Source organism: Manis javanica, chromosome 10 (assembly GCF_040802235.1).
Source record: "Manis javanica isolate MJ-LG chromosome 10, MJ_LKY, whole genome shotgun sequence".
NCBI classification, from domain to species: domain Eukaryota; kingdom Metazoa; phylum Chordata; class Mammalia; order Pholidota; family Manidae; genus Manis; species Manis javanica.
The window spans coordinates 33461709-33472273 of record NC_133165.1 but is presented as its reverse complement, the minus strand read 5'-3'; the positions used below and the strand labels follow the sequence as shown (position 1 = coordinate 33472273).

The 10565-nt window shown below is 51.0% G+C and overlaps 1 protein-coding gene across 2 annotated transcripts; it reads right to left on the bottom strand.

The window, feature by feature from the left end:
- Positions 1 to 1428: 1428 nt before the first annotated feature.
- Positions 1429 to 8833, bottom strand: SERPINE1 (serpin family E member 1). Of its 2 annotated transcripts, none has more exons than XM_017658335.3 (9): positions 8677 to 8833; positions 7794 to 8103; positions 6911 to 7144; positions 6183 to 6377; positions 5391 to 5589; positions 4238 to 4338; positions 4037 to 4123; positions 3398 to 3481; positions 1429 to 3122 (listed from the first exon to the last, which is right to left on the bottom strand). In XM_017658335.3, exons 2-9 carry the CDS (start codon positions 8062 to 8064, stop codon positions 3085 to 3087), a joined length of 1209 nt encoding a protein of 402 aa, XP_017513824.1. In that variant the 5' UTR covers positions 8065 to 8103; positions 8677 to 8833; the 3' UTR covers positions 1429 to 3084. The 2 variants fall into 2 exon arrangements, with proteins under 2 accessions (XP_017513824.1, XP_017513817.1); XM_017658328.3 differs by having other exon boundaries at positions 7794 to 8065; positions 8677 to 8829.
- Between the last annotated feature and the right edge of the window lie 1732 nt (positions 8834 to 10565).

Genomic DNA, 10565 nt, shown 5'->3' with positions numbered 1-10565 from the left:
GAGGGTGCACGAGCACATGTGCCCTGGGATAAATGTGCTGGGCAACGATGTCCACCTCAGTGCTGTTGGTAATAACCATGACAATAAAAAAGCCTTGAAACAACCAAAATGTCCCTCAGCAGTGATTAAGGAATTATAGTTCATCCATATATGCAGCTGGCAAAAAGAGTTAGGGACAGGTGCGTAGGATATAGCATTTGGTGAATCAAGGAACCTGATGTGTAGATGGCAGAGCACTAATATGTATGTTAGTATACTAGTGCATATAAATATACATATATATGTGTGAAAGTAAAGAATATCTTAGATATTCTTTTTTTTCTAGGCATCACCTAGTTTCACCTTTATTTATATCTTAGATATTGTTATAAATGCTTAGCAGAGTTCAAAGAACACCCAAGAAATTCAGTTCCCAGGCTTACCCTATCGAAACAAATGTCTTACCTTGAGCACGTGTTCTTTATCATTTTAAAAAGTCACCTCATCTGATACCCCAACCTCTGAAGCATCATCACTAAGAGGTCCTCCTGACTGGCCTTGAACACTTCCAGTAATGGAGAATTCGTTACTTATAACTATCAGGCAGTGTTTTGACCAAGAGCCCTCAGACGAAAATTAATTCTTAGTAAGTCATGACCTACCTTAACAGAACCTGCTTCTATGACCTACCAGGGAGCTGGACCTACCAGTCGTATCTTTAGTGCTTCAGAGCTGTACAGCACAGTTTGGACAGATAGTTTTTGGTATTTTTTTCAGTTTAAAAGATAATTTTTAAATATATGAATAGGAATTCGTGGTGGGAAGTATGTCCTCTGGCAAGAGCCTTCGAGCTACTTGAGGAAGAGAATAAAAAACTTTTAGGGTGCCACTTTGAGGAGGATATTAAGAATCTATTAGCAAAAGAGCCTTGTTTTCAAGGAACCTGATGTGTAGATGGCAGTGGGGAGGATACACACACACTCAGAGTTGGTGAGCATACATGGATACAAGCATTGTTACCCACCCAGAAGAAGAAAGGTTGGTGAATGCCCAGTAGAGAGTGATGGGGTTGACTGGATCTGTGGGGAGTGCTAGGTTGGGGCAAGGGACTTCGTTTGGGATTTGAGAAATGGGGAGTGGGAATAGGTGCAGGGAGTGGGGGCATTTGATAGGGAAATGGCATGAACATGTCCACAGGGACAGTGGCCATGAGCTGGCCCATCTGGTGGGTGGCAGGTGTTTGGGGAAGCCTCTTTCCTTTTTGAAGATGATGCTCAGGGGAGAATCGTGCCCTGTACCAAGTGGCCCTGGGGCCTTCCTGCAGAGACGTCAGTGTGCCTCAGGCTTATGACTATGTATTTCATAAAGACCCCTTTCCCCAGAGAGGTCTAGGAGCCGGTGGGATTTTGGTTTTGTACTGTGTGAAATAAGGCAGCGACTCTTGTGGAATATTCTTTTCATTTATTTATTTTATTAAAAAACATTTTTACTTGTTTATGTAACAAAAGTGAAAAAGCATATAATTTGACACAATTTCAAGAACATTGGACCCCATACTTGGGTGTCCTTGGGGTGCTGTGTGTGGCTGTCACTATCCAGTGCATAATGAAAAAATAAAAACAAAGAACGAAAAGTGTTCACTGAAAAGCACGGTCGGGTGATTAGGGTTCTGTTGGGTTACATTCATTCGACATGTATGTGCAATTCTTCAATAAAGTGGTCTTTGTGCCCTACCCTCTAGCTAGCTGGTTTTCAGAAAGATTATCTAACTGGGGTAGTTGAGGCCAAGCTCGCTGTCTCTCTCAGTCTCTCTCATTTTCTCTCTCTCACGTGTCCACTGCTCACACACGCAGCAGCCGGAAATGACACATTGAAGTGAGTCACCAATGCGGCTGTGAATCATCCTGTAATTGGGGAAAGTTCTGTCCTGCTAGGTCAAGCAGCCCCTTACACTCCTGCTCCTGACTATATTGGAAAATTTTGGAACCACTCTGTCCTCGCTCTGTCCCTCTCCCCAACCCGAATCCCTAAAGTGAGTTGAAGTGAGAGAATCTTCGCAGGGGTCCTATGCCATCAAGTGGAGAGGCAAGGCAAGGAGAGGCGTGATAGCGTCTGAGCAGCCACAAGGTGGCAGTGTGGGCCCCATTGCGCTCACGGCCCAGAGGGGCATGCCAGCCAAGTGGCCAGATTCCTGGATTGGCAGTGACACAAACCAAAGGAGTACTGTGAACAGGTTTCAATAATACGGGTTGTTTCTACTATCATCCTCCTTCTCTCTACAAACACAAGGGCAAGGATGTGATAAATATTCAAGCACACCCTTGGCATCCCACCCTCCTCACCCTGAGGCTGGAGCCAAGAGCCAGGCATAGATCTCACCTTACTTCTATGCCTGCAAAATATAGTTTGTGGGAAGCAGAAACCTGCTTCTATGAGTAAACAAGTCACCTACACTCCAAGATACTAAATGCACACTGTTTCTGGGGCAGGAGATGGCCAGGGAGGGTGGGTCTCTGCGCCAGGCAGGCCGTCGCTCTGCCAGTCTGCAGCACCTCTGAGCCGGGCAAGGATGGCCCTTGAAATGAAAGGGTGTTTCTTCCGCTGGCCTTCTTTGGCCTGCTGCCAGCCTCCTCAGCAGTGGCAGACAGTGCAAGAGTGACGGCAACGTGAGCGGAACACAAATAGTCTCTACTGAGCACACAGCAGCCTTGCGGTGCCATCCTGCCAGGGCCTCAGTGGGATACAGGTCTGAGGACCCAAGTGGGCAGAAGTGGCTACGCAAGTGGTTCTATGCATCTTACTGTCCTGCTACGCAAGTGGTTCTACGCATCTTACTGTCCTGCTTGGAGACTCCAGGATGTGTGCTTTGGAAGTCTCTTCTCCAGGGTCTCCACTAGGGAGGTTTACTGAAAGGTCCTCTTTCCCACTCCTGGGAGAGGTTGAGGTCTAGGAGGCAGATTCGAAGGATTTACCATTACAAGAAAAAAAAAAGGCAAATGTCCTTTCTCCAGAAAGATTAGTGAAAATAAAAATTATTTTCCCTGGAGTTCTTCTTCTCTGATACATCTCCAGTTCTGTCCCAGATGAGGGCTCCTTTCCCCATGGTCAGGGTTCCATCACTTGGCCCATGAAGAGGGCTGTTCCTGGGGATGGAAAAGTCACGGGAGATAAGAATGAGGAGGAAGGGCCCACCTCACCCAGCTGGATGTTTACGGATGAGCTGAGGTGTGAAGCCAGTGAGATGTCTGGAGTCACAGCTGCTGCAGTGACTAAGCTAGGGCTGGGGGTCTGGCTCAGCGCCCTGAGAGACCCTGCCTAGAGTCCTTTGGGGTATGAGGAGTTCTCCACCTGTCTTGATTGGTGCCCCAGACAAGGAGAATAGGGGGAAGGCAGTGCAGCCTCATGGGCCTCCGCTCACCTGTGGGGTTATGTCGCACCACAAAGAGGAAGGGTCTGTCCATGATGATCTCCTCAGGGGCCATTCGGGCTGAAACTATAATGGCTGGAAGAGAAGGGAGCATGTCTGAGAGCAGAGGGAGGTTGGCTCTGGTGCCTGGATTATGTCACATGATCCATTGGCACCAGTCTGACACAGCACTGGGGGATGATTAGGGCTTGGTTGTTTTCCTGGACCTGAACCTTAAAAATTTAGGTCCTCTGAGGCCTGGTGTCCTCTAGGAGTTTGGTGGAGATCCAACAGCTACTCACAAACAGACATTTGTCTAGACCCCTTTAGGCCACACTGATAAGCAAGTTCCTAAAGTTGACTAGCCACTGTGGGAACAACCCAGGTTTTCCTTTAGAAGGCCTTTTCACATTCAGGGGACTTCAGGAGCCATCAGGTGAGAGGGGTCCCAGGGAAAGCCAGCCCATTTTCTAGGCTGAGAAACACTAGCTAGCGGGGAAAGGATGATGCTGTCTGCACAGGAGTGCAGTTCGAGGGGAGAGGCCTGGTGGAGAAGAGCAGCAGGTTCCCTCCGGGTTTGGGTGCCAAACAGTGGCCCATCCTGGAGGCACTGGGCCAAGACTTGCCAGCTCTCTCCTGAGGCTGACTCACCTGTAGAGGAGGACGCCACAGTGCCACTCTCATTCACCTCAATCTTCACTTTCTGCAGTGCCTGTGATACGTAGAGAAGCTCTTGATCTGAAACAGGCAGATCCAAGAGTAGGTCAGCCATGGTTCTCAGGGAAAAGCCCCCGTGTCACCAAGGGGCCCCACCATCCACCAAGGTAAGAAAGGGAGAGGAAAACCTCTTACCTGACAGACTGGAGAAGTCTGCCTGGTTTGGCCTAAACATGTCGGTCATCCCCAGGTTCTCCAGGGGCCTCCTGAGGTCAACTTCACTCTCCAGGGAGAACCTGCAGATGGTGCAGGAAACATCTCAAGCTCAGCAGTCACTTGCCACCAGCGCCCCCGCCCCCAAGTCCCCTGCCAGGTGACTCCCCCACCCTAGCAGCCTGACAGGATGGGGACTGATGTGAAGGGAAGGCTTGTTTTTTCAAATCTGTAGCAAGGTCTCTTCGCTGGAGGTTTCTCATATTAATGAACGTCCTTTTGCAATCTTCCCACCCCCTTGAACCTATGACTAATTACTTTCCTCAAATAAGGCAGTAGTTTCAGTATAAATTCTCCTGCAAGTATATCTGAACACAAATCTGGTCTGTAGATTGTGTTTCTGAGAGCTAACCCTGAAGAAGGCTCAAGCAGAGAGGCTTTGGGGTGCTCTCTGCCTCCCAGCAGGGCATGACTACCTCGAGATTTGAGAGAGGCACAGAGAGAAAGAGCGTGCTCACCAGCTAAATTCTCTTTCCCCAAGCCTGGCATTATAGCATCTGGAAATTTGGGGTAAGTCTGGTGGGAGGCTTCCCTCCAATTCTGAAATTACCCAGCCTCAGCCTTGTCCACCCTCTTTGCTTCTGTGGAAGGATTTAAAAAATCTGTTGTTGGAAGCAGCTAGAAGCTATAGTTGGGGCCATTCCATCTGGGGAAGTGGTTCCTTTTGTCTCCATTGTTCGGCTGTTGACTTAAGGAGGTGGGGGCAGGAGTGCAGGTTGTTCATAAAAGAGTGCAGACCGGCTTATCCCCCCACCTCTGCCTGTTCGTTCTTTGGCTCTCCTTTTGGCTGGCTTTTGCCAGGTATTCTGAAGGTGGCAAATGTGGGTGCATGGTCTAGAAAAGCTCCTGCCTGCCCTCCAAATGGAATGAAAGGAGGGATGACGAGAGAAATGTCAATCAAACCCAGGCCAGAGTTTCGGCCATCAGCCTCTCACACGTGTCCTTGCCCTGCAAACATTGCATTTGGGAAACTCACCACAGGAATGTTACTTTCAGGGAGTCAGGCAAGAGGGGAGCGGGCCGCTAGAGGGGATTAGGGTATTGGCAAGTGTGGTGCGAGCAAGAGGTTGCTTACTTGGGCAGAACCAGGAGGCGGGGCACCTTGGTCATATTCCCTTTCCACTGGCTGATGAGCTGGGCATCCAGAATGTTGGTGAGGGCAGAGAGAGGCACCTCTTTTTCATAAGGAGCAGCAATGAACATGCTGAGCGTGTCCCCATGGTAGGGCAATTCCAGAATGTCGTAGTAATGACCATCAGGGGTGGAAAACTCAGCTGTCAAGATACCAAGAAGGTGCACTGAAAATGCCCCAGCTCCTGTTGAATCTCACCCAACACTGGGTTCTCAGCTAGGTCTCCTGTCCCCTCCACTATTTCTGGAAGCCAGCTCTCCATCTTGGCTTTTGAGACCCCCCAGCCCCCTCCCCTCGCTCCCCTATTCTTTGTTTTTATGCCCACTTTATTCCAGTTCTTCTGCCAATTCACAGTGTCTCTGGTTTCTCTGTCTCTTTTTGGCCTTCTTTACCTTTACTCCTCTCTCCCCCTCACAAAGCCACTAACTCATCTCCTTAACTCTCAACTTCCACGAAGCTCTTCCCCCAGCGGGATTTGTGTACCCCCAGTAATCACACTAGAAACATGAGGATGAGAGATGGCTCAAGTGGTCAAATGTGGGCCTGAGTGGGTTTCTGGATGTCGGCTTCATCTTGCATGAGATAAAGGTCCTTTCTGCTGCTGCAGTTATCCCAGGGTCTCCTCCTGGGGAAGTCGTTGTTGAAGCTGGGGTGTATCCTAGGCTCTCTCCTCGCTGAGAAGGGAGCACCCTGGGGCTGAAGGGCGGGGCTTAGGCAAGGGTGTCTTATACTCACTGTAGTTGAACTTGTTGGTCTGAGCCATCATGGGCACAGACACGGTGCTGCCGTCAGACTTGTGGAAGAGGCGGCGGTGGGTGCCTGACTCTGGGAAGGGCGTCTTCCACTCGCCGTTGAAGTAGAGGGCGTTCACCAGCATCAGGCGTGTCAGGTGGTCCACAGCCCCTTCGCCAAGTAAGTCACTAATCATGCCTGTGGGAGAGCCAGGTGATTAGGAGGCTAGATAATTTTTAAGTTTCTTACATGGTCCCCTTTAGCTCCCAATCCTCAGGGGGATGTGCGCCTGTTGAAGGGATCTGATCAGCAGACAGATTGGGAGTGTGAACCAGTCTAGCTGCTTCCAATCTGTTCCATCTTCCTAACAGTTTCAGAAAGTTCTCCAGCTCACCATACCTTCTTGGCCCTGAGTGCCTGTCCAGCATGAGACCCGGAAACTTGCCTTTCCCCTCACTCTGCTCTCTGCATTGCAATCTGGAGGGACTGTGTATGCTCTTTGTCCTGGTTATTACTGTATAACTGTCCTCACATTTGGGGGAGGCTATAATTAAGATGAGGAGGCCTAATTATGAAAAATATGCTGTGATTCTTAAAGCACTTGACCTTCTGTCTACAGAGAAGAGAGTAGGGGGGTGCTGATTGGGGAGAGGCTGGGGTACTCAGCCTCATTTCCCAATCCCCTTCTATGCAGGCCCTTGGGACTAAGTCTCCCTTTCCTGCCTGCTCACCTTTGGTGTGTCTCTTCACCCAGTCATTGACGATGAACCTGGCCCTGTCCACCTCTGAGAAGTCCACCTGCTTGACTGTGGTGCGGAACAGCCTGAAGAAGTGGGGCATGAAGCCCTGGACCAATTTCAGGTCCCGCTGGACGAAGATGGCATCAGCGGTGCTGATTTTGTCCTTGTTCCATGGCCCCATGAGTTCCTTGTACAGCTGATGGAGGGCAGAGGCCGTGCCCTTCTCTGTGCCCAGGCAGGGAGGAAAGAATGTGTTAGGCTCATGTGGAACCAAGGGCTCCCAGCTAGCCTGACTTCCCCCATGACAGGCCCACCCTGCCCACATGGATGGGCCCTTCTGCTCCCCCAGGGATCTCTGGAGGGAGATTTCATACCAAACCTTAATCTCTTCTGCATCTCTCTCATGTCCTCAAAAAAATCTCAAAAGTTCTAACCCTTTGATTGGGTTATAATATCTTTCTCTGTTTTTAAGTCATGAACCCTAAACTTTTCCTTATAATAATAACAGCTCCTATTAAGCAGTTCACATGCATAACTCTACGTAATCCTTACAGCAGCCCTATGTGGCAAATACTTTTATCATCCCCATTTTGTGGATGAGAAACTGAGGTTTAGAAGGGTTGAGGTCACACAGTTAATAAGTGGTGAGGCAAAGCTGTTTCACAACAAATCCACTGGCCTTACACCTTGTCACTCGCTAAGAGCCAAGTGACACAGGGTGTGGTGGGAGAAGACACAGTTGTCCCTGTGGCATAGCAGCACAGGAGCTGGCCCGGCTAAGCCTGGAGTCAGCCTTTCCTGTGCTGGGTCGGTTACAGCCCTGTCCTAGGAAGACTGCATGACCGCCTGCCTCCCACTCTGCTGTGTTGCTCACCATCTATCTTGAATTGCATCGCCGCTTGGATCTGCTGCTGGGTCTCTCCTGCTGTTGTCAGCTGCAGCATGGCCAGCACCGAGGCCACCCCATAGGGCGAGAAAACCATGTTGCGGTCCTTGGAGGCCTGTGTCACCTGCTGAAACACCTTCACTCCAAAGTCTGTGGCCAGCTGGGCTGCCTGAGACTGGCGATTGTGGGAGGCAGACCCTTCACCAAAGATGAGGGTCAGGCTCAGGGTGAGGCAGGCAAAGGCTGCAGACATCCTCATCCTAGAACAAGTGGGAAAGGATCTGATGCAGGAGTAGATCTGGAGGAAGAGCATGTGCGGAGGTGAGTTGGCATCCCGGCCGTGGGCCAGGCTCCCGGTGTCTGCTGTTGGCAGGTGATTAGTGGACGCCAGGGCAAAGTTCATTAAGAAACCATGGGGTTCAGATTCTGAGCCTTTTACCCTCAGTCTCAGCCCCAGGGAGTCTTAAACAAGTTTTCACCTGTGGGAATCTTGGAAACTGAAGGCACCACCCTCCTGTGTATCTATCTTCCTGCCAGGAAGCTGAACGGCAAACTTATAACATCATGGCGCTTTGTAATTGTCTTAACAGCTTTCACAACTGTTGTCCCATGCAAGTTAGCAGGCCTGAGATAACCCTCTCCTGAGGTGGAAAGGGTGATGGAGAGGGATGGAGGGAGAGTCGAAGCCCTTGTTTCTTGTGGAAGGGTCAGCAGTGGGGCCTGCACACCTTCCTGGGCCCCTGTGATCACCACTGCCTCGGGGTCAGCTCAGGACTGTGGGGATCGTGGACGGAGGAGATTCTGTGGAGGAGCCAGGGCGCATTCTCTGCCTTAGCTGGAAGTGAGAGATGGAGAAAGTATCTTCTCTTACCTGAAGTTCTCCAAGGTGCCTTGTGACTGGCAGTTTGTCCTTTGTGCTGGGCTGACAGCTCTGCAGCGTGAGAAGGGGTGTGGCTCTCTTGACAGGGCTCTGGACCCTGTGGACAACAGCTGTGTTCCTCAGCGCACTGCTGCCTCCTTTTATACAGATGTGGACAGGAAATAGATGAACTCATGCTTCAGCCCCACCCACTTTCTGGCTTTGGAAGTCTGTCTGAACAGCAGGCCACACCCCCTGAGCACCTCCCTCCACAGGACTTGCTGAGGCATGTGTGTGCGTGCTGTCCTGAGTGTGTACGTGTGAGCGTGTGAGCGGGAGCAGGAACAATCGAACAAACCCTGAGTGCCTTGGCCTGGGAGCCTCCCTTGATTTGGCTGTGTCCCTCTCTTTGTGGCTGTTCTGCCAGCTTGATCCCTGGCAGTGCCAGAGAGCCAAAAAAACACCCAGTGTTTGGGGTTATCTTCCCCCTTGTGCTCAACTTGGGGAAAAACAGTCCACAAGTCCTCCCTTTCCTTTGCAGAAATGGGTCAGCACAGAGTTATCATAGAAGTAACAATCCAGCAGACTTTTGTCTGCCAGCGTGTTTCACCCCGGGAAGAACACCCCTCCCTCCTCTTGGCCTCATCCCAGCAGCCGGAGGGCACGGAGCGTGCCACGTGTTTGTCTGGGTTTTGACTGTCTAGGACAGGAGCCCTGCAGAGGACTCCCTTCCGTCTTTTCCTCCTTCCTGCTGAGGGCTGCCCGCCCGTCGATGATGCACGGCTGACTCCCCCACGTGTCCAGACTCCCGTGGTGCTCCCAGGGCTCTCTTTTGTGTCAACAGCCCTGTTTAGCTGAGGTTTGAGGTGCACTGGGTCGGGGGCAGGGAGACGTGGAGGCTGAAAGGGACCAGCTTTACCAAGGTAGCTTTGGCAAGGTGTTATGAGCCAATGTGTAAGTTTTGTTTCTCTGAGCCACCTGCTGTGGCTGGGGAGAATAATGCTTATCCTGTTTTTCCAGACACAGACCCCTGTGGACCGGGTAGGAACAGAAGTGAGAGAGTCAATTAATGTGGTCTGCGTCTAGGGCATTGGGGTTAGGGGTGGAAGAGTGACTGAGGAATTGTAGAGAGGGTGGAAATCGGCTAGAGGTGAGTGTGTGGGACCAGACTAGTGCATTTGGGTGCTTGGTGGAGTCAAGCGTCCTTGGCGGTGTGGCCAGCATGTTGTGGACAGAGGAGTGGCTGGCATGGTGCCAGAGGGGTCCTGCTGGGGGGTGGGGGCAGATGGTGCACTAGATATGGGGGCCCACACACAGTCATGCTTTGTGTAGGTGGTGGGGTTCCACTGGGTGTATCCATGGAGATGGCCAATAGCAGAATCACAGGAAGTTTAAGTGGGTGGAAGCGTCAGGGATATTTGTTTTGGATTTTTTTTTAGTAAACAGATACCAAGGGCAACCACAGCTGGATGGCTTTCCAATTTTTACTCTGCGTCTGCCTTTGTTTGCTCTGTTGCTCCTGGGAATCAGGTGGGGATGCAGGGTGGCAGGGAAATAAGGGGAAACCTCAGTTGGAAAGTCAGGATCACAGACCCGTTCCCAGTGCAAGGCTCTTCCCACATAACTGCTTGTTTATGTCTTTTGCCCTCTCTTCATCTGGTTTGGAGAGCAGCAGGCCATGAGAAGCAGTTACGCCTGCCTTTCTCAGGGGGAGAACACAGAAGTGCCACCCTCCACCCTTCTCCCCTGAGAAACAGCCCTGTGCCCTGCTCTCCACCCTTGGGGATCACAGGGGAACAGGGACCGGGGAGTCTGGGCTGGGAATGCCAAGCCCCAGGTTAGAAGAGCAGGTGGCCCAGAAGCAGCTAAAAGCCATCTGTTCTCTCCAGCCACTTCAGCTG